Source organism: Labrus bergylta, chromosome 4 (genome assembly GCF_963930695.1).
Source record: "Labrus bergylta chromosome 4, fLabBer1.1, whole genome shotgun sequence".
Taxonomy (NCBI): domain Eukaryota; kingdom Metazoa; phylum Chordata; class Actinopteri; order Labriformes; family Labridae; genus Labrus; species Labrus bergylta.
The window spans coordinates 7287217-7311216 of NC_089198.1; the positions used below are offsets into that span (position 1 = coordinate 7287217).

General features: G+C 41.2%; 2 protein-coding genes across 2 annotated transcripts; one reads left to right on the forward strand and one right to left on the reverse strand.

Annotated features, from left to right (window-relative positions):
* Positions 1-410: 410 nt before the first annotated feature.
* On the reverse strand, positions 411-12580 carry LOC136178862 (presequence protease, mitochondrial-like). The gene is made up of 23 exons (XM_065953290.1): positions 12468-12580; positions 11517-11613; positions 10422-10582; positions 9951-10077; positions 9692-9780; positions 9337-9465; positions 8547-8660; positions 8258-8354; positions 7656-7790; positions 7256-7394; positions 6380-6496; positions 6131-6260; positions 5834-5954; positions 4855-4931; positions 4578-4743; positions 4218-4318; positions 3736-3856; positions 3593-3643; positions 2650-2762; positions 2370-2492; positions 1062-1207; positions 642-744; positions 411-504 (listed from the first exon to the last, which is right to left on the reverse strand). Exons 1-23 carry the CDS (start codon positions 12566-12568, stop codon positions 411-413), a joined length of 2652 nt encoding a protein of 883 aa, XP_065809362.1. The 5' UTR covers positions 12569-12580.
* A 3951-nt stretch (positions 12581-16531) lies between these two features.
* Positions 16532-23065, forward strand: LOC136179000 (tripartite motif-containing protein 16-like). The gene has a single exon (XM_065953591.1). The coding sequence runs from the start codon at positions 16674-16676 to the stop codon at positions 18348-18350; it is 1677 nt and encodes a 558-aa protein (XP_065809663.1). The 5' UTR covers positions 16532-16673; the 3' UTR covers positions 18351-23065.
* Positions 23066-24000: the final 935 nt, after the last annotated feature.

A 24000-nucleotide genomic window follows, 5' to 3' on the forward strand; every position in this document is an offset into this window, starting at 1 on the left:
ACAGAATGGCTCTGATGTTCTTCCTCTGCTCTGAGTTTCCCAGAGTAAACCACAGAGGAAGAAAGTCATTTGTATCCTGCAGAAAAAAACAAAAACACCTGATTGAAGTTTATATAAATGATATATCTCTTGATGATACTTTTGCAATGATCCCAAAAAGAAGAGCTCACTCACATAGTGTATTCCAACATGATCATATATTTCATTAAATATATACAGAATGAAGACGTATCTGAACCATGACAGCAGCTCTCAGTCCTCCTCTTGATATTGTGCGCTTCAGCTTTTTGACTCTTTAATAAAAAATCCTAACCGTAGACTTTCAGCATTCAGTACAGAAGAAGTCGTGCAGCTGTGATTCTCCAGAAGTCCAGTTGAGTATTTAAATCACAAGTTACCTACAGACTGGATTATTTTACGATCCATGAGGGATCTTTTTTAATCGCCTTGTTCTCTGGACCCAAGATAGCAACTCCACACGTCCTCTGACCGACGCCGAGGTATCTGCAGCGAGGGGGAAAACAAGACACGAGTTAACACTTGATGTGGGAATAAACGGGAACAGTTTGTCAGTCTGTTTTTTCTTTTAGCTTCTCCTTCTCTTCATTTCTGAGTTATGTAAGGAGACATAAAGTTTGTACCTTTCAGCCACTTCCACCAGACTTTGGTGAGTGACAGCAAAAAGTCTTTCTCTGTGATTCTGCTTCATCTCATCGGTGACTCCGCTGAGGAAGCAACCCATTCCTGCAACACAAACACAGAGTGAACAAACCAGACAGCTAAGAGATAAAGTGGAGACAGTGACGGCTTTACAACAGAGACGGAGACGAAGTTAATAAAACTAATGAAGATCTCTTCATATCTGTTTTTGCTTATAATTCAACTTTTTACTCATCATTTTATTCATTAATCCTTTAAAAGCTTTTAACCTCCATTAAAGACTTCTAATGTTGAAGTTGTCAGTGATGTACTGAGATGTTAAAGCTCCAGAGATCTGATTGGAGGAGGATCAGGTGACGCATCCTGACAGCAGCTGGAGGGATCACTCAGTCGTTCCTCACCTTTGTCCGCGGGGGCCACAGGCGAGTCTACAGCCGAGAACACTGACAGTTTAGCTTCATCGATGTCCTGCTGGGTGAACTGTCCCGACTTCGCCCAGTCCACACCTCGACGAAACGCAGACAAGGTCTGCACCGAGTTTGGATCCCTTAGAGAAGTACGAGAAAGAAATACAAAATCAACGACATACTGTTCATCTCAAAGAAGATTCTTTTTAAACGTAGAAGTCATTTGGAATATTTTATTACAGCTTCCAAAAATGCCCCATGATGGCTTCCCTTAGTAAATTGTTCAGTCTTCTGTGTCTCTTTTTTTCCAGACAGATCGCCTGAATATTCTTAGAATATAAACATTTTGCATTTTGGACAAAGGGAGGAAGAAGAGGTCACATTTGAGAATATGGCAACAAATGTCTTTCATTAAATCAACTCAAATTTCATGCGATTAGAACAAAATAAGTGCTGCTGCAACTTTGGTTCTTTCCCTTGTCTCTCCAAAACTTGATTTAAAATACATTTTAAAGGTCACATATTCTGTTAAAACCTCTTCACCATGTTTCTATGTGTCTCTAGTCCGTCTACAAACCCCCCAATGATGAGAAAAGTCCATCCTCTCCGTCTTCTGCCTGCTACACCTTTCAGAAAATGTGTACTCAAACAGGTCGTTTAGAGATTTTCCCTTCATGACATCACAAAGGGCAGTAGCCCCTCCCCCAGGTGGGTGACACTCCCACAGCTAGGTGTTTGTTTTGCCCTCTGAGTCTGCCTTCTCACCGTAAACAATAGAGCAGGTAGCGAGAAAGCCTGAGACACCCGAGCACTTCCAGAGAGGGGGCGTGGTCAAACACAGCTCATTTACATATTTAAAGGTACAGACACAGAAACAGCCTGTTCTGAGCAGGGCTGAAATAGAGGGGTTTATAGACATGATCAAATATTGGATCAGAGTGGATTTAGAACAAGAAACTTCACACACATGTTTTGAGGAGCTCTGAGACTTATTTAAACTGGTTGAAGACGAGGAGAATATGTGACCTTTAACAAAATTCACATCTTGAAGACAACCCAGCCTGCCCCCTTTTATAGAATCTACGTCTACTCCTTCATAAGTACGGAGATTTTGTATGTATTAGATTCCATTAAATACACCTATTAACCAAAATGCACATCGTTTTCTAAGGTTCGAGAAAGCCTGAGTGTATATAAAATATTAATGTTTCAGCCAAGGCAACAAAATGAACTGTTATTGTATTTCAACGTCAGCACAATGTTTTTTAAAACTTTGTTGAGTGTGGTGTGGCGGCCTCTCACCTGTACGAGTAAAAAGAGAAAAGACCTCCTTCCATCCTGGCCCCGCCCCCGTAGGCTCCTCCCTTCTCCCTGATTTCTCCATGCAGAAACTTAGCCGTCATCATCCTCGCCAAGATGCACAAACTTTAAGAGAAAAAAGGAAACAAAAAGTTTTTATTACACTTTAGATGAACTAAAAGTTACACGTAGAAAAAAGTAGAAAGACAAAAAACTGTCCGTGTAAATCAGACTTTTAAAGGAAGTGCTGTCACTCATCCCTGCCAGGTACAGGTGTGGTTACCTGGCGTAGTCGTGGTGGGAGAAGGGTACCGTACGAATACTCTCGCTGATAAAGTGAACAGGGAAGGGAAGCTGGAAGAACGTTTTCATCTGACACGGCTGGAAGTTTTGCTCCTGAAATCAGAGAAGATGATCTTTACTGTCACTGTACAAGTACAACAAAAACCTGTCGGAGCACACCTGTAGAGAAGTAGTTAAATATAGAACATATACAAATACTAAACCCACCAGTATATATACAAACAAAACAGTTATATTATACAATAAGATGTAAACTATGGTTAAAAGAGAGCTGAGAGGTACTGGTGGAATATTGTACTCAGGTATTTAAAAAAAACAAATAAGCGTTATATTTATAATCTCATGCATGCACAGGACTTTGTTTTGAAGGAATGTCTCATAATAAAGGACAAAATAAAATTACAGGTGATCTCACAACTATTGAAATCAGAGGTTCAACTGTTTTGTGTTGGTGTTATTTTGCTTCTTCAAAGATTTTTGACTTTAAAATCTGTATTTTTGCATTTCTATAAGACAGCCTTTCTTCATCTTTTCCATTATTTTATCTTCTTTAATCTGCAGAGATGGTTCTGCCTTTAATATAATGTGAACTCACTATGGCAGGGATATATTTAGAGGAGTGGTTCTTAATGGGTTTAGCTTTAGGACTCACCACCATCTCCTCCTGCGACCAGAGTTTCTGATATTGTTCAACCTATCAGGTTTATTTTCAATGAAAGATGTTTCAAAAGATGTGACAGGACAAAGATACAGAACATAGAACTTTACTGACTTTTTGACACCATTTTTTTCCCCTAGGAACTCAGTCACGACCCACTGAAAACAGCTCTGTGACCCACTTATGGGCCCCTACCCACCAGTTGAGAACCACTGACATAGCGAGCAAACAAACACAGAAATGTAAGATGTTCCTGAAAACTTACAGAGATGAGTTTCCGGCTCAGCCCCGAGACATCCGATGGGTCGAGAGGCCTCTTTAGAAAAAAAAATCAAGAGAATATTAAAATCTAATTTTAAGAATTATTCTGCCTGCTTTCATGTTTTGATTTGTTTGTTGATAGTTTACCTCAATAATGTTACTTCTGACCGGTTTGCGCTCCTTTCTGTTGTCAGCCACGTCCTTCATGAAGCTCTCCAGCTGTGCTGCCGTGTCCGACATTTTCTGTGGAGTAGTGTTGATCGCACACCTGTAAGAGACAAACATTTACATTGACGAGCATGTTACAAACAGACCCTTTATATTGAAACCATGTTGCAGTAATTAAAATAACATTAACTACAGAATACTGTCACTATCTCTTCATCATTCAAAAATCTATCACCATGGAGGCGACCATAGCCTAGTGGTTAGTGGACGCCCCATGTGTGGAGGCTGTAGTCCTCCAAGCGGACGACCTGTGGCTCATTTCCTGCTTTCCCCACTCTCTCTCTCTCTCTCTCTCTCTGATTTCTGACTCTGTCCACTGTCCTGTCTCTAAAATAAAGGCCCAAAAAGCCCCAAAACAAAACCTTTTAAAAGAAAACCTCTCCTCAGGTGTAACATCTCACCTCATGTTGTCCGGGTTGAGAAGATGCTTCTTGATCCTGACGAGCGTTCGGATGACTTGGCTGAGGTCGGACAACTCAGCGACCCTCTTCATAAACTTCACCTGAAGTAATCATTGATAAAAGATGGATCAAATATGAAGCGAGAGAATGGAAAAACAAAAAACCTCTTGCACAAAGTAGGAACAAATGAAATTGTCTCTGCTTGTCAGATAAAAATCATGCTATACTGTATGTCTTGAATCTGCGTCTGCGTAATTTACTTCAAGCTTTAAATCACTATGACAACACTTCTTAAAGCTGACGTGCAGGAGTCAGACACTATCATTTTAGTTTTTTAGGATCAACACTCCAGGTGCATACCTGTTCCATCCCACCAAGCGTCTCATTGAGGTCTCCTGCTGGAGTCAGGTGACGGCCTGCACGTGTCATGGCGTACATGTGGCCCGAGTAGGAGATCCCATTGGCTAACTCCTGTGCTGACATCATCACCAGCACTCTCAGGCGCTCCACCTCGTCAAAGTGGGGGCTGTAGTGGAAAAAAAAAAAAGAAAAAGATAAATATCGAGCTGTCTTCTCAGCCTCCTCGAATTTCAGGACACATTTTCTCTCAGTTTATAAGAAGTGATGGAGGACGTACTTGTTGAATATGTCGCTCCACAGATGAAACATGTGAGGAAGGTTTCTCTCCAGGCAGGAGGAGGACAGGAGGACACCCTGGAACAGAGAACACAGAGACAAGACTCTTCTTTGATTACCTCTTTTATACTGATGTAATGTAACCAGCAGCAGTTAAACACTGAACCAAGATAAATCACAACCTCTGTTTATGTAACACACGATCACTCAGTTTCAATTTCTGCAGCTTTGAGGAGACATTTGATTTTTGAAGACGACGCAGCAGAAAGAAGATGGGTTTCCACAATGCACAAGAATCATCATAATAAAGAACAAACATTTAATTAATATAGAATAAAGTTACTAAATTACATGTGATGTCATATATGAAGGAACCTGACATGGAGCAGCATACTTCATTACTCCATTCATCCATTTTCTTCCACTTATCAAAGGTCAGGTCTCTGTGGCAGCAGTAGTAATTCAACCCAGACTTCTCTCTCTCCAGTTCCTCCTGAGGGATTCTGACGTGTTCCCAGGCCAGTGGGGATATACACAGTAATCCCTCCAGTAAACTCTGGGTCTCCCCCGGGGTCTCCTCCCAGTTGGGGCGTGCTCAGAAGACCTCAAAGGGAGGCGTCCAGGTGGCATCCTAATCAGATGGCCGAACCACCTCGACTGGCTCCTTTAGATTTGAGGGAGAAACGGCTCTACTCTGAGCTCTACCAGAATGTCTGAGCTCCTCGCCCTCTCTCTAAGACTGAGCCCAGCCGACCTCTGGAGGAAACTCATTTCAGCCGCTTGTATCCACCATCTTATTATTTCGGTCACTACCCATAGCTCATGATCATAGGTGACCGGTAAATGGAGAGCTTTGCCTTCAGGCTCAGACTCACTCCCTACATCATCTAAAGTATTCTTGTCCAGAAATGTCTCTGTCCAAACATTACTTCTATCCATATATTTGTAAGACTTTTCAAACACAGTAAGCTGGTACTGACCTGCTCGTACATGTCCAGCTGGGTGGAGTCAGGGACGACCTGGGTGGAGACAGACATGCCCCCAGTCCTCAGCTCCATCTGCTGGGACTGTTGTCTGTAGTCCAGACCTCCACAGCCCATCCTGATTTAACAAACAGACACACATGCAATCTTTAAAATGCTTTCAAACACCACCTGTCCAAACCTTACACAAATACAGAAAAGATCAATAAAGCATAATATCTTCAAACTTTTCATATACCAGGTGACACATTTTGAAATCTTGCTCTGGTCCAATCGACTGTCAGGTGAACTTACTTGGTGACAACGCTGCAGAAGAGCGGGACATAGAGCCTGAGGTCCTCCGGCAGTGTGTTGAGACTGCACATGGCTCTGAAGTAAACTAGCCCGTTGGTGGGCTGCTCACAGTACTGCACCGGTACGCCGACTGAAGGAGACAAGGAGAGGAAACATTTTAAGGAGTTTTAACCACAACACTCTGAGATGATTCTTCCTTGTTGTGTATAATGTTTTATAAACTTGTGTAGAGCGGACACTGGGCCGTACCTGCTGTGCTGATCTGAACAGGAGTAACAGGGATCGTGGGCTCAATGTCAGACACTTTCAGTGCCGGCAAACAGGAGGCGTCCTGCGTTTTGCTCTGAGCAGCCAGCAGCTCCAGACCTTTTCCCAAGAAGAAGAAGAAGAACATGAATATGAAACAGACAGTTCAATCAGAAGTGCCTCAATCAAATCCTTCTGAAATGTTTCAACAAGTTTTACTGGTTGGGTCATAAACAGAAAAGTGAATGCAGGTGAAATGTTCTTTTATGGTTTTCCATCAGTAAATCTCTGTACTTTAATGTTTCTAACAAGTCCCCTCAAAGACGGTTTTTAATATTTAAGGCAACTCCTCACCCCCTCGGACTAAAACTGGCAAATGAGACTCAATTCAGTAACACTTTTGTCTGTCTTTGAAAACTTATAGAGCAGCTTTGAATGATTTGCAGCTCAAAAAACATCTTATTTATCTGATACTGGTGTCAATAAAAAACACCTCAAGCCGTTTAGCGCCCTCTGCTGACTCATCCTGGGATTACTCCAACATATGTTTACCTCATGCTCTATAACTCTGCCTGTGTTTAGTTTGAACATCCAGCATTGTAACACTATATGACTAAATGAGGGATCTAGAACAGGTCAACATGAATATATTCTGTATACAGTCACATTGCAGCGCTTGATGTTTTTTTCCCAGTTATTGTGTTAATCTGATGGTTTATTGGATTTTTTGGGGCTTCAATCAAATCAATCAAGCAGCCAATAAAAGCCTGTTTGCTTCAGACAATTCTGTGTGATTTCACAGAGTCAAGCTCAGAAAGTGTTTTAACAGAAGCAGAGAAACACAGATTTCCTCCGTGGAGCAGTTTCAATCATTTGTACCTTTTTCATAGATGTCTTTTTTGTCGCTGTCTGACAGAGCATGGATCTTTTTCTGGAGCTTCTCCTCCTCGGCTTTGGCCTGTTTCTCCAAGTAGACCTCATCCGGACTCATGGACAGGGTCAGTCTGTGTGTGTTCTCCTGTAGGGGGGGTAATGGGGATTTGAAGAGGAAGAGAAAAAACACAAATGATACAGAAAACCTTCAAAGTTCATGTTTTTTTGTCATGATCTTAAAACACTCCAGGGCTGCTGAGGTTGACCTTAAGAGCAGACCGAGTATTTCCCCCTACAGAGAACATTAGTGAGACTTGTAAAAGGTTTATTCTTGTATTTTTTTTAAACCTTTTTTTCACATATTTCTGGATGTTTTGAAGAAAAGTACTTTCCCAGTGTCACACACCTTAAAGTAGTGCTTGACTTTGTCCTGGAGGAAGCGAGGGTTTTCCTTCAGGGTCTGTTTGAACTTGGCAACGCTGTCGTTGATCTGCAGCAGCTCCACCGGGTCGCCGTCGTGGTTCCACGATGACGCAATGTACTAGAAAAAACAAAAAGGTATATACATACACAAACAGCCATGAATAATGAAACCGACATGTGAAACATGCAGCAGAATCCACAAAGCGATTATAACATTACTGACAAAATAAAGCTAATCTAAGTGTCCTGTTTGACTCTTACATTGATGTATAGTGATTAAAACTTTACTTCTCATACACATGTGTAATCCCTTTAAATATTATACTCTCTGTGATTATTGAGTTTACTGCAACTCATCAAAAAAAGGAAGAAATCAGCAAATAAACTGCTGTGAAAACAAGCTCATCTCATACGTTTAGACATGTTTAAAACATTCTGTATTTGTATAGAAATACACAGAGTATATAGTGGTAGAAACACAAGATTTCAGCAGAGACAACATAACTAACATCATCATTCTTCCTGACATATCTCACACATAGAGGTTTATAAATACATGCAGTGTCCTTGTGTTTGTGAACTCACCGAGGCCAGAGACAGGCCGAAGTTTGTGGACTGGTGCTTCATCTGGATCTGGATCTTATGCAGGAGAGCGTCGATTCTTTCCTCCTCAAAGCCGCTCCTGTCGATGATGACGAGGACTCATTTTATCTTATGTGCCGTTTCAATTTCATGTAACCAAGCAACTCATCATCCTTCATGTGCAAGTAGACCTTACAGTTTATGGCTTTATCAAAACAAGCTGACACTTAGAGAGAGCAGGTTTGTAAACATATATTAAAGTCTTAAATACAAAAGGGAGCGTGGGACTTACTCGATGATGTCGTTGATGGTTTGGCTGATGATTTGCTTCACTCTCTCGGTGTCCTCCTCGGCCATTCCCTGCAGTCCTATACTGAACGACGCCTCTTTGGTGCTGCCGTCATATCTGCAGAACACAACATTTCAGAACAATGCAGTACTCTGAGCGCTGTCTGCAGCACATGAGGCAGAGCATCACAGCTCAGCAGCAATATACTAAAATGTTAAATTATCTTTTAATAGACATTTCTAAAAGAAAGTTGTCATCTAAGTAGTTTAGCAAAATCATATAGATGAAAACCCGTCTTTAAAGAGTAACTAAACCCCCAGAGTACAAAGTATCTAAATTTAAATTCCACATTTTGTGTTAGAAATATGCATAGCTACGGCCCTCTACAGGTTGAACCCAGCTACTGCAATTACATTCTTCTATTGGCTTATCTGGTGTTTAGAGAATTGCATGGATTGACAATAACTGAAATCTTAGCGGCTGGCTGTAAAATATTTACAAACGTGCCAAAATGAGGATGTTTATTTTAAAACATTAGAGCCATAACATTCAAATCCTCCAGGGGGCATCATCCCCATCCTCTCCTGCCCCTCTCTGTCGTCTCCATCGGCTGTCTCAGCACTGACAGATCAAATGGTTCTGGACCGTCGTTGAGCCTCTGGATCAGAGAAGTCCTCCACATTAAACCAAACTTCTGTCCTCGCTGCTTCTCCAGCCGTCGCTCTAAATAACCTCTGAGCTTGCTGATCATTTTATTTGTGAGAGTTTGTTACTTTGCGTCCTGCGTACTCACCCTACAACAGAGGAGAAGTCAGTTCCTATATTGGGTTCGATGAGAGCTTTGTAGAAGGGAGAGTTGGGTCCAGAGATCATGAGAGACGACAGCAGGCTGAGGGTGAATCCTTCAAATGTGTCAGTGATGCTGACAAAGAGATTTTAAATATTTCTGAACAATAGGACTCGCTAAAAACTTCACTTTGAATGAAGAGAATTGTTGAGTGAATCCTTTCTGTACTGTAAAGCTCTCAGTCTTTAAAAAGCCGTCGACATGACAACCAAGATGTAGTGAATAAAGAGGAGGATGGAGGCTCTTTTTATGGCTTCTCCCATCTTAATGCAAAATAAAAAGAAATGATTTTCGGTCTTACTCTCCCAGCAGGTAGCTCACACACAGCGTGTTCTGCCGGGCCGGATCCGGAGCCAGAGCGTCAGGGCTGCAGGTCACATGGTCCTCTCTCTGGGGAAACCATTGAGATTCACGACGACATCAAAACGACTAATCAATGCATTTCAGTGTGTTAATATAAAAGCATGCAATAATAAACAGCTGTTGAGATTGTTGGTGTAGTTTTTAAGATCTATTGATCAGTAGAAGTTACAGATGCTGGTCTGGATTATGACACTCACAGGGCTGCTCCAGTGTGGCTGGGGGGGGACCTCTGTGTTCGGGTTGATGCGTTCAAACTTGGACAGAGCTTCCTCTTCGATCTGCTTCAGATGCTGCTCCAAAGGCAAATCTCCATACGTGAAGAACCTGAGGAGCACATGGAGGACACTCTCAGGGGTGTTTTCTGAGCAATTTTAAAGCCTGCATGTTAAATTATTTTTAAGGAATTATGATCATTCTGAAATAAATAAGATCGATAAAGCATGAAAAAGACAAACTAGCATCAGTTACCATCAAATTATTAAAGTTTCCTGTGTTTCATATCTACTGTGTCAATGTGAGCCTGCATCGTTCTGCTGCAGGAGATTATTAAATGTAACAAAGAAAGGATTCTGCTGGCTAACACCTGCTCTCATCTCATTTCTTCACAGCACTTTACAGTTTCCTGTCCCTTCTAGGCTCACAGTGTACACGTGTGTGTGTCCATGTACCTGGCGTTGCTGGGGTGGTAATGCGTGGCGTGGAACTGCTTGAGCTGTTCCCAGGTAAGGTCAGGGATGGCTAGAGGCTCTCCTCCTGACACCACAGAGTACGTGTGGTCTGGATACAGCTTGTTCTGGAGGTGCTGGGCGTACACGCGCTCGTTGTCAGACTAAAAAAAAAAAACAAACACACAATCAAACGTTAAACAGTCACTCACACACTCTTATTTCAAAACCATTTATCTGACGTCACCTGTTCATCTCATATCTGGAACTTGTTTCACTGCTGTTGCATTAGGCCCCATGTCCGCCTAGCATTTTATGGATTTTGTTAGCTTTTTCTGAGTGTCTTTGTTCTATTGTTCCCAATGAGGAGAGAGCGTTTGCAGCAGCAGCAAAGCGCAGCGTCCAGCGCCTTTCTTCCGAGCGCTCTGCCTAATTTGTGCGATCGCTCCGAGCGCTTCAAACTAAAAATCTTTCAACTTTTTATGAGGCCGCTGTTGACGTCACCGGCGCTTTTCTTTCAACCAGCCAATCATAAAGTACATCAGTTGGGTCCTTGCTCTGTGTCTGATCGGAGCCGTGAGAACGGGGATGTCATTATTATTGAGCTCATCATCCAGGAAAAATTTGGAGGTCAAGCATCCTCCGTTTGATGCTCAAAGTGACAGATAAAAATCAAACAGAGAAAAGCAACGGAACAGTGTCGGTCATACAGGAGCTGTTGTCAACAGACTGTTGTCATAGAGACAGGACGGACGTGCAGCGCTTTTATTCTCAGCGCACAGCCAGCTCTTTTCTGCCTGAAAAAAGAAAACGCTAGGTGGACACAGCAGGGCCTGAGTTGTTTTGTTTTTTTGCCAACTACTAAACCGTGAGCAGGCATAATTTTAACTTTGTTCCATGATGTCATAACATATTTAAAGTGAGTATAAATATAAAAACTCTTGGAGTTACCACGAACCACTTCACTCTCAAACTTAATCCATGAGGTGCTTTTAGGTAACATGAAATATAAGATATCTGAAGCTCCTTAAAAGAACACTTAAACTTCACTATATTGTATCTACATATAAAACTATGATTCAGAAAGTGTAGACTTACAAACGCCCCTTTCATTTCATTGAACACCACTCCTTTAAAGACCAGGGGGGAGTTGGGATCTGTTGGGTTTTCATTCTCCAGCCTCCAGCCCTCCTGCCTGCAAAATCAACACAAACAGAAATGAACTAGTGAAGAGCAGATTTCATCAGCGACTATTTCAAACAAGTGATATCAGAAAGGTCTTGGACTCTTTTAGGCTGGCTACACACTCGACAATATTCAGATCTTAACCTATTTAAAAAACGTGGGAGACCAAAGACATGAGGACAGCTAAATGATTCTAAACATTATAATCCTCCGACTGCACACACTAGACGATTTGACCCGACTGTGAGACCACACACCTGCAGTTTGTAGAAACGAGTTCACAGTGGTGATCCCACAGACACGAGATCTCACAGAAACTCGTGTGATCAAACGTGACTTCAGAAGAAAAACAAATATGGAAGACAGTCGAGACATTAAAAAGCCACTCATGTTGTTACTCAAGCTGCTCTTCTTTTTCTATATTCCTCTTGGCTCAGGGCACAGTTATGTTTGTGTTCACTGGCATGTTTGTGAGCTGTAAAAGTGATGCTCTCTTCGCTCTCTTTTTGGCTACTGCAGGTATTCAGTCGGAGGCAGCCCGATCTGGAATGGTAAATAACAAACATGTTTTTGTATTTAGGATTCCAGATCGGGGAGGCTCTGACTCGATCAGGAGCTGTAAAATAATCGTATTGACACCACACACTTGAGGATTATTTGGACAAATAAAAGGCCCAAAATCAGGCCTAAACTCCCCTAGTGTGAAGCCAGCCTCAGGACAAACAGTCCAACTAACAGAGTTAACAGCTGACTATAAAGACAAAATCTTCACTGAATATTTAAAAGTTGACTTTTGCTACAATGCTATCAAGTCAAATAAATACAAACATGAAACAAATATGAGAAGCAGCAGTCACCACTCACCAGAAATCCTGCTCTCGTAAACACGGGAAGAAAGCTGCATCCAGATAGACCGAGAGAAGATTCTGGAAGTCTTTTCCATTTTGGGTTGAGAACGGATACATGGTGTAGTCACTGGCTGTTTACGAAGGGAGGCAACAACAAAAAAACATGTCAGACATAAAGCTCATCAGCAAGCCAAGAATTAAGAAACAATCATCTGAAAGTCATTTTCTCTTCTAAAACTGACCGGTAAAACTATTAAAAGATAAGATAGCTAATTAGCTTTTTATTTAACTGTAGGAGGATTATGTGTATGAAACATAAACTGTAAATATTAATGGATGAAGCCTGAGTGATGTCACCCATCTGTTACAGCAGGGGCTCCTGAGGCTCATCAGCAGCAGCCACCATGCTGGAAATCCTGTCTCAGTCTAACTTTCTAGACTGAGAGCTGGAGCTGAGGCGGGTTTTAAGCCTCGTACACATCGTGCCCACCTGTCAATCATGTCAGCTACTTGGCTAAATATGGTTAACACGTATCGTTCCTCAAATCGGATTTGTTGTAGAAAAATACACTCTCCGTACAGTGTGTGCCCATGTGGACAACAACTAATCCAGGCTGTAAACATATTTATTCATGCTGTAAAAACAGTTTTTTATTTGCATGTGTTGTGTGAATGTGAATTCCGGTGTTCCTGGAGCCAGCCTCTAGTGGACACTCGATGAACTGCAGGATTTTGCACTTCCACATTGGCCTCATTTTTCAACACTGCACTGGTTGTGCAATTCTTTCATTACTTGGAATCAAACCGACTGTTGCAAGGCAAGGCTTTGTAAATTAAAGCAGCAGTAGGAATCAGTAGGTTTGTATTTGAAACAGGATTATGACTTCAATCTGAGGCGAAGTACGTCTAAAGACAACATCAATGATCTGCTTCAATCATCAGTTTGACCATCTGATAGACAAAAACAAGGAATAAAGGTCAGGTCAATGTATTTAATCCAGTATGTGAACCACCAGTATGTGAAAACACATCTTCCAATGCTGGTGAAGTTCAGTGGAACTCTGACGCCTCTCTGTCCAGCCTCTACATGCTGGACAGGGGTTTAACTGGACTCCTGGAGACTCTGCTGAGTTCTGTAAGTCATTAGGGGACAATGTGTTAACATCTATGTTTTTTTTCCATGTTTCTACAGAAAGCTGATTATACTTTTCTTCACTGCACTCGCATACTACGGTACTTTGACGAAACCAGTAAAGCCACATTTCTTGATTTCAATATCATATGTGGACGTAGGACATTCCTCTGACCAGTCCCTCTCGTTTTCCTTGCACCACAGCAGACATGGATCTCAGGCATTCTGTTAACCTTTCACCCTCGCACGTACACACACAGCCTGTTCTGAGCAGGGCTGAAATAGAGGGGTTTATAGGCATGATCAAATACAGGATCAGAGTGGATTTAGAACAAGAAACTTCACACACATGTTTTGTGGAGCTCTGAGACTTATTTAAACAGGTTGAAGAGAAGGAGAATATGTGACCTTTAAGTCATGAAGGCTGTCAGTGCTAGTGATGACTTTTGTTCTCTTATCTGTGCTGTATCACTAACCATCTACCCAATTGATAGAAATATGTACAATGAGGTATCTTAAAACATGAATTATCATAATCTAAAAACAACATAACACAATAGTAATTAGAAAACACAGAGGCTGAAGGCTGCAGGAAATATTATCAGACAAAAAAAAGTGATGAAGAATATGTTTTTATGCTCCTGATATGTGGAAGACACCGCATCTGAAAATCAAAGTAACAAAGTCTATGAATAATAAAATTTAAAACAATGTAAGACCTATCTTTTGAAACAGACTTTCAGTGGAGAGTAAAATGACAGAAGATGTCTTGTTTTAAAGACTTTTACTGATTGGATCGAAACAATTGATCGTTTATTGGTGGGATGTTAGTCTTCTAAACGGTTGGACTTATAGCTGCACATTAGAAATGTATCTCATTCATAAAAGTATCCACTGTTTCAGCCAATACCATTCTCCTTATTTGACTGTTTAGGTGTCGCTCTATTGTACTTAAAAAAAGAACGGCCTTTTTGCAGTTTCCACTAACGAGCCTCAGCCAGACTTAATAAATAACCTGATAATGACTGCGGAGTATATCAGTCAAAAATCCAAACGTCTCTAGTTGAGATATTTGTATGCACTGTTACATCATTACTACAAAGTTTGATTAAACCAGTCTTCACTAACTATTATTGGGTCGAAATTCAAACATCTAAACCATTTATTCAAAGATCACATTTAAAAAGGTGTATTGACACATTTCCTTAAGGTGGTGAAGTTCAGTGGCACTCTGACGCCTCCCTGTGGTTTCTCAGATTTTGACAGCCCTGTATTGCAGGTGCTCACCTCAAGCTGCCTTCCCACATTAGTGTAACCACTGACCTGAGAAGGGACACTTAACCAGCCTCAGTCAGAATATGAACATACCTGATAATGAATGCTTTGTATATTTTATTCACTGTTGAAACATAACTACAAAGTTTGATTTCACCAGTCCTGAGCCTACTTACTTGTGCCTGATAAAGAAGTGAAGGTGGGTAAACTGTAGTGTTGTAGTGCTCAAAATCGGTCTGGATCTTTAAAAGGTCTTGCTTTCTTCTCGTAATCAAAATCATTTTTACTCTGCCTCATCTCGGTCTCGGATTTTAAAGATGATGATTGTTTTATTTATATTTATGGTCTTGGTCTTATCTCAGTCTTGCCCTGCCTTGGCCTTGGTCTCGTCTCGGTCTCTGAGCACTCTGATTTCAGGTTTGTTTTGGTCTCAGTTCGTGTGGTCTTGACTACAACACTTGGTAAAACATACACAGATGAAAAACAAATTTAAACTTCTGCGTACTATTTTATCGTACTTTTGTATGAATTCTCCGAAGTCTAACCTCTCTATTGCAGCATTACGTCTTTTTTGAATCTGTATGTTGTTGTTTGTTTGTACACTGTCTTTGTTGTCTTCTCCTTTAAAGCACAACAAATCTTTTTTTCAGTTATACAAAATAGCTCTATGAAACTGTAGATTTCAGAGGAAACCAAACATGAAGCTTTTCAATGTTTGCTTCAACTATTGTGAGCTGTAAGTTATTTAAAAACATCATGTGGTTGTTCAATGTTGTCTTTTAATCTTAACTGCACGATAAAACTCAGACTGACAAACTCACACTGTCCCTTTAAGAGAATTCATCACATGAGTGAGGGCAGCATGGTAACCTCTCCCTATTGCTCAACTCCACTCTGTGCACACATTTCCTGGTTCCCTCTCGTTCACTAATATACGAGTGCAAGATAGGTGTAACCAACAAGTGAGCTCCCCAGCCCCGTGCAGCCTGGATCAGCAAATGAGCAGCGACAAAAGGACACTGAGGTATTTTTTGTCGGTGTACTACTTCTATTACACATCCAAATTCTTCCATTACTTGTAATCAAACCGACTGTTTTAAGGGGAGGCTTTTTAAGTTAAGGCAAAAGTAGGAATCAGTAGGTTTGTATTTGAAACAGGACCATGACTTCAATCTGAGGTGAAGTATGTTTAAAGACAACATCAATGATCTGCTTCAATCATCAGTTTGACCATCTGATAGTCAAAAACAAAGAATAAAGGTCAGGTCAATGTATTTAATCCAGTATGTGAAAACACCTCTTCCAATGCTGGTGAAGTTCAGTGTTAACTCTGACGCCTCCCTGTGGTGTCTCAGATTTTCACAGCTTGTAATGCTGGTGCTCACAGGTAGCTCCGTTCTGACAGTAGTTGTAAAACATGTTCAGTTATTCTCTGTGTTTTATTCACTTCTTTTTACATGTTAAGAAATGTGTGACTAGAGTTTTTTACATGCTTGCTTATAGAGTTTTCTTCCATGCAACAGAGAGAGGTTATGTATTCATGTTGAGAATCTGCCCTGTCAGAGGCATGAAACATGAGTCAGAGCTTGTTAACCCCTCCCTCTTCTTCCTGCTCTCAGACTCAGCCAGTTCCACTCTGACATTTATTTTCTTGTTCCCTCCCCTTTAGATCTACAGTTTGAGGATGGGTGTAACCAACATGTGGGACGGTGAAAGAGCAGACACTGAACAAACACATGCTGTTTAGATGAGAGGTGAAACTAGTTTGATTTCTAAGAAGTGAAACTCAGACAGTCGTCGTTACTGAGAGGATAAATGGCGCAGAAAGGAGTTCAACTAGACCGGGAGGCCTTCTCTTGTTCCATCTGTCTGGATCTCCTGAAGGATCCGGTTGCTATTCCCTGTGGACACAGTTACTGTATGAGCTGTATTAAAAGCCACTGGGACACAGAGGATGAGAAGACAATCTACAGCTGCCCTCAATGTAGGCAGACTTTCACACCGAGGCCTGTTCTGGTGAAAAACACCATGTTGGCAGATTTAGTGGAGGAGCTGAAGAAGACTGGACTCCAAGCTGCTCCTGCTGATCACTGCTATGCTGGATCTGATGATGTGGCCTGTGACGTCTGCACCGGGAGGAAACTGAAAGCCTGTAAGTCCTGTCTGGTCTGTTTGATCTCATTTTGTGAGAAACACCTTCAGCCTCATTATGATTCACCTGCTTATGCAAAACACAAGCTGGTGGAGCCCTCCAAGAAGCTCCAGGAGAACGTCTGCTCTCGTCATGATGAGGTGATGAAGATGTTCTGTCGTACTGATCAGCAGTCTATCTGTTATCTCTGCTCTGTGGATGAACACAAAGGTCATGACACAGTCTCAGCTGCAGCAGAAAGGAGCGAGAAGCAGAGAGAGCTGGAGGTGAGTCGACAAAACATCCAGCAGAGAATCCAGGACAGAGAGAAAGATATGAAGATGCTCCAACAGGAGGTGGAGGCTATCAATGGCTCCGCTGATAAAACAGTGGGGAACAGTGAGAAGATCTTCAGTGAGCTGATCCGTCTCATGGAGAAAAGACGCTCTGATGTGAAGCAGCAGGTCAGATCCCAGCAGCAAACTGAAGTGAGTCGAGTCAGAGAGCTTCAGGAGAAGCTGGAGCAGGAGATCACTGAGCTGAAGAGGAAAGACGCTGAACTGGAGAAGCTCTCACACACAGAAGATCACAACCAGTTTCTACACGACTACCCCTCACTGTCACCACTCAGTGAATCTACACACTCATCCAGCATCAAGATCCGTCCTCTGAGGTCCTTTGAGGATGTGACAGCAGCTGTGTCAGAAGTCAGAGATAAACTACAGGACGTCCTGAGAGAGAAATGGACAAACATCTCACAGACAGTGACTGAAGTGGATGTTTTACTGTCAGAACCAGAACCAGAGCCCAAGACCAGAGCTGAGTTCTTCAAATATTCATGTGACATCACACTGGATCCAAACACAGCATACACAAAACTTTTATTATCTGATGGGAACAGAAAAGTAACATTAATGAGTAAACAACAGTCTTATTCTAGTCACCCAGACAGATTCACTTATTGGTGTCAGGTCCTGAGTAAAGAGAGTCTGATGGGACGTTGTTACTGGGAAGTGGAGTTGAGAGGAAATGTTTCTGTAGCAGTCACATACAAGAATATCAGCAGAACAGGGCTCTCAGATGAATGTTGGTTTGGACATAATGACAAATCTTGGGTGTTAGACTGTGACAGCAACAGTTATAACTTTTATTGCAACAAAGTCTTCACTCCTGTCTCAGGTCCTCAGTCCTCCAGAGTAGGAGTGTACCTGGATCACAGAGCAGGTATTCTGTCCTTCTACAGCATCTCTGAAACCATGACTCTCCTCCACAGAGTCCAGACCACATTCACTCAGCCTCTACATGCTGGACTGGGGTTTTATGATTCAGAAGACTCTGCTGAGTTGTGTAAGCTGAAGTAGACAGAAGTCATTAGGGGACAATGTGTTAACATGTGTTTTTTTTCCATGTTTCTACAGAAAGCTGATTATACTTTTCTTCACTGCGCATACTACGGTACTTTGACGAAACCAGTAAAGCCAAATTTCTGGATTTCATAGATTTCAATATTATATGTGGACGTTGGACCTTCCTCTGACCTGTCACTTAGAACCTGTCTCCCCTCAAACTATCTGGGAAGGGATGCAGCAAATTAAGCTCGAAATGATATCACACATGGATTTAAAACGTGAAACTATTAAAGTCAGCCTTAACAAAATAGAAAGCTCTGTATCCACACTTGGAGAGCAAGTCACGGAACTTGAGCACAGAGTTGGCTCTAATGAGGATGATGTGCAGGACTGAACGATCTGAAGACGCTGAGAACCGAAGCCTTGCTTCCAACCTACGTTTCATCTCTATCCCTGAAAAGTCCGAGGGTCGGGATACGCTCAGACTTCGTGAATCGCCTGATACCGCAGCTTCTTGGAGAAGCTCATTTCCCCACTCCTCCTGTCATCGCTCCCCGTCCTTCACCCAACAACAGAACTCCCGAGCCAGGCCAAGGCCGATCCTGGTCAAACTTCTCCATTTCCAGGACAAGCTGAAGATCATGAAGCTCTCCAGGGAAAAGAGAGAACTTGTGTACAATGGAACTTGAGTGCACATCTACCCGGACTTCAGTGCTGCTCTTGTCCAGAAATACCGACAGTTTGATACGATTAAGAAAAGGCTGCGGGACCTGGACTTCAAATACTCAATGATTTTCCCCTGCTCGCTGAAAGTGTTCCATGATGGTAAGACAAAACTTTTCCGCTCCCCCGAAGAGGCTGAGGCTTTCTTCGGCGAGGCTAACTCCCCATAGCATGAATGCTAACCTGAACACTTCTCTCTGACAGACGCCTTTTGCTCTCTCCCAACCTTCTATACTCTCAGTATATTATTCATGTGGCCTGAACGATATGCTGACTGATTTGATTTCCTATTACTTTAATGCCTGTATTTGTGTTCCGTTTGTGCAACAACTTTTAAAGTTGTCAGCAAGTTGATACTTGCTCACCAAGTCTTGCTGTCAAAAGCATGACTAGTTTGTTTGCGGTAAACAGTGTCGCAAACTCAACTCACTGAGGTGCAGCTGTCGCAAAACGTAACGTAGCCGGGCTCAGAGAAGATAAACGATGAGTTAAAGAAAATGTATGTGCAACTGTCAAACCACTGTAGTTACGAAGACTTATAAGTAAAATGATCATAACATAAAATAATGAATGCTTCCAAAGTTATTTCTGGAACGTTTTATAGCCGGATGCAGTCTTCTTTGTTTTCTTGATGCCTTAGTTTAGGCCACGCCCCCCCTAATTTATCACTCTCTTGCTCATTTTCGGACCTCTTCTTTGTTTCTGTATCCTGTCTCTATGAGCTATGCAGACTGAGCTGCTAGTTTTGTTCCAAAATGTAGCTTTTTTGTTTTAGTTTTATTTTATTTGCTTCATTTCGTACTGTTTCTTGTCTTGTGTATGTGTCCTGTGTGTGTGTCCGTGTGGCTCTCCTGCTTTCTCTCCCAGACTCGTCCCCCATCCCACTCCACCCCATTATCACTTTCAATCTGATATATAATTGATAAAGCTAAAGGCCTAAAAATTATACACTTGAATATCAGGAGCCTTCTTCCAAAAATGGACTTAATTAGAGTCTGGGTTGCCCAGCACAAACCTGATGTTCTTACCTTTTCAGAAACATGGCTGCACAGCAAAATTTGTGACAATGAAGTTGAACTTGATAATTATATGTTATATAGAGCTGACCGGGGCACAAGAGGAGGAGGTGTGGCTATATATGTTTCTTCTCATTTTGTGTCTGAACCTGTCACTCCTAATGTACCCCATTCATTCTTTGAATGTCTTTTTGTTAAGTTAAAATTTCATGAAAATAAACATCTCATTATCGGAAGTATATATAGACCCCCACCTGTTCATCTCGAGTCAACCAAATGCATAGTATCTACCCTTACTTCATTTGAACATTCACGTGACATGAGTATCCTAGGTGACCTCAACAGCAACTGGCTAGACCGTTCTTCATCACGCGATAAAAACTTGCTGAACAGTATAAATTTAACCCAGCTGATCAACGGGCCTACCAGAGTTCAGGACCCTAAGTTGAAGTCATTATTAGACTGGATCCTTGTCACTCATCCTGGCAGAATTATTAAATCTGGTACTCTATCTGATTGTTTTAGTGACCACTCAGCTATATTTTGTTTGTGGAAGATTAAAACCCCAGTCTTCCTCCAAAATACATTAGAATTAGACAATGCAAGAACATTCATTTAGATAACTTTATATATGACTTGGTCGAAATAAACTGGGACAGGTTTCAATTTATACCCAATGCTGAAGATGCCTGGGATTATTTTCATTCTGAACTCACAAGAGTTATTGATAAACATGCCCCCTGGAGGGAAGTCAGGGTCAAAGGAAGACATTTGCCTTGGATTAGTTTGGATCTGATCAGTCTGTTCAAACAACGGGATAAAACCTGGAAGATATACCAAGGATCCTGCTGACTGGCACAACTACAGATTCTTAAGAGACTTATGCAAGACAAAATCAAGTAACGCTAAATCAGACTTCTACTAAAAAAATCTCTCAGAAAATATGCACAATCCGAAACAGTTCTGGAAAAGCATGAATAAAATTCTCAATAAGTCAAACAAAAACACCACTACCCAGATTCGATACAATAACAATATTATTCAAGAACCATCCGTTGCTGCAAATATTTTTAATCAGCACTTTGCCTCCACAGGCAACTCTCCTGTATTTGACTCACCTGTGGCATATGACTCCCTCAATAGTTCTACTTGTAGAAGCAGTTTCTCTTTACAAAAAATATTACCTGTCGAAGTACAACATGCAATTAACAAACTAAAGGATGACTGTGGAACTGGACCAGATGGCATTGAGACTAAATTTATTAAGTTAGCTGCTCATATCTTGATGTACCCACTTTGCGACCTATTTAACCTTTCTATAGCAACTTGTACTCTCCCTTCCACTTGGAAATTTGCCATAGTCACTCCACTTCATAAGGGAGGCGATCCTCGCGATACTAACAATTACCGCCCAATATCAATTATAAATTCTCTAGCTAAAATCTTGGAGAAACTCATTTTCAATCAACTATCCCACTATGTTAACATCTTTAACATTTTGTCTCCATGCCAGTCTGGCTTCAGACCTAACTTCTCAACATCTACAGCTCTTTTAAAATTTACAAACAATGTTTTTTCTACCTCTGAAAATGGCAAACTCACTGGTGCAATCTTTCTCGACCTAACCAAGGCCTTCGACATTGTTGACCACTATTTACTTCTGGACAAACTTAATTCTATTGGTGTAACTCAAAATACTCTACTTTGGTTCAACTCCTACCTTCATAACAAACGCCAGTGTGTTAGCTTCAACGGAAACTTATCAAATTACCTGAATGTCGAGAAGGGTGTGCCACAAGGCTTATCCCTGGGACCACTCCTTTTCTCCATCTTCATTAACGATCTTCCCAAAATTTGCTCAGACTGTCAAATATACTTATATGCTGATGACATCGTAATCTATACAGCCAATGCTAATAGATCCTCAATTGAAACATCAATACAAAGTGAGTTCGCCCTTGTTCAAAACTGGTTTACAACCAACAAACTATCACTAAACAAAAATAAATCATGTTGTATGTTGCTTGGTACTAGACAAGGCCTTGGAGAAACTCCAGATCTGACCATTTCTTTTAATGATGGATCATCCCTTGAACGTGTCTCCTCTTTTAAATACCTGGGTATACAAGCAAATTAAGTTGCAACCTAGGTATTCTCTATTGCTCTATAAATTGCTTTACTTTACAGATGAGGAAAATGATTGTTATGCAATTGTTATTACCAATACTGGATTATGGCGACACTGTTTATCAGAATACATTTGAAACACATCTTCAACCTCTTAATGTTATTTACAATAGCCTCTGCAGATTTATTTTAAGGTGTCCCTACCGAACTCATCACTGCTCCATGTACGAAACTTTGAACTGGCTACCCCTGAATGCAAGAAGACATTACAATTGGCTCCAATGTATTTTCAAATGTATCCACTTCAATATTCCCTCTTATTTAAAACAACATTTAACACCATAGAATTCCTCATATTCTTTAAGACATACTCAGCAGCCTTTTTTTCTTGTTCCCAAAACCAATAAAGAAATCGGCAGACGAGCATTCAACTACAAAGCTCCCTCTGACTGGAGCAATCTACCTATAAACATCAGAACAATAAATTCACTACACATTTTTAAGAAATCACTGCTACCTTTTCTCACAAAACCATGTTGCTGCTTCTAATGGTAATGTCTTCTTACCCCTCTAATATCTTGATTGCATATGTCACTATGTGCATCTACCTCTGATGACTTTGTGTGGGTGCTGTGGATTTGCGGGAGGGATACGTGGGCGGATGGGTGTTTGAGAGCCTTTATGTTTATGTGTGTATTTTGTGCTTGACTGTATGTATCACACTGTAATGTTGTGTTTTTGTTTTTGTGTTGGACCCCCTCGAAAACGAGATGGTTCATCTCAAGGGGCAATCCATCAAATAAACAGAATTTCTCACGATAAAAGTATCCACTGTTTCAGCCACTACCATTCTCCTTATTTGACTGTTTAGGTGTCGCTCTATTGTACTTAAAAAAAGAACGGCCTTTTTGCAGTTTCCACTAACGAGCCTCAGTCAGACTTAAAAAATAACCTGATAATGACTGCAGAGTATATCAGTCAAAAATCCAAACGTCTCTCGTTGAGATATTTGTATTCACTGTTTCTTCATTACTACAAAGTTTGATTCTACCAGTATTCACTTATTAGTGCCTGGAAGATACATACTGTGTACTACTTCATTATAATTTCATATAAACCATTTATTCAAAGTTCACATTTATGAAGGTGTATCAACACATTTCCTAATGGTGGTGAAATTCAGTGGCACTCTGACGCCTCCCTGTGGTTTCTCAGATTTTTACAGCCCTGTATTGCAGGTGCTCACTTCAAGCTGCCTTCCCACATTAGTGTAACCACTGACATGAGAAGGGACACTGAACCAGCCTCAGCCAGAATATGAATTTACCTGATAATGAATGCTTTGTATATTTTATTCACTGTTGAAACATAACTACAAACTTTGATTTCACCAGTCCTGAGCCTACTTACTTGTGCCTGATAAAGAAGTGAAGGTGGGTAAACTGTAGAGTTGCAGTACTTAAAATCAGTCTGGGTCTGTTAAAGGTCTCGGCCTCGTCTCGTAATCTAAAGCATTTTTACTCGGCCTCATCTCGGTCTCGGATTTTAAAGCATTACCAGTCAAGACCACCACTGATGGGCTATTTATCCACGTCATTACTGTGATAAGAAGGCAAACGCCCCTTTCTAAAAGAATAAAAAAAACTTCAATTCATGATTTGATTTATATCCCCCGGTTACTGCTGAAACCTTCTGGGTGTTACAGTTTAAGTGTGTGACACGCCCCCTGCACACAAGATGATGATTGTTTTATTTATATTTATAGTCTTGGTCCTGTCTCAGTCTCGCCCTGCCTT

What these genes read in the sequence shown, in the direction of transcription:
- LOC136178862 (XM_065953290.1), bottom strand. Translation starts at nt 12,568, where the DNA reads ATGTATCCGTTCTCAACCCAAAATGGAAAAGACTTCCAGAATCTTCTC. An exon ending in TGAGCCGGAAACTCATCTCT is followed by an intron (nt 2,763 to 3,592) that starts GTAAGTTTTCAG and finishes CTCTGATTTCAG; the next exon opens with GAGCAAAACTTCCAGCCGTG. An exon ending in TTCTCTTTTTACTCGTACAG is followed by an intron (nt 1,208 to 2,369) that starts GTGAGAGGCCGC and finishes TACTTCTCTAAG; the next exon opens with GGATCCAAACTCGGTGCAGA.
- LOC136179000 (XM_065953591.1), top strand. Translation starts at nt 16,674, where the DNA reads ATGGCGCAGAAAGGAGTTCAACTAGACCGGGAGGCCTTCTCTTGTTCC.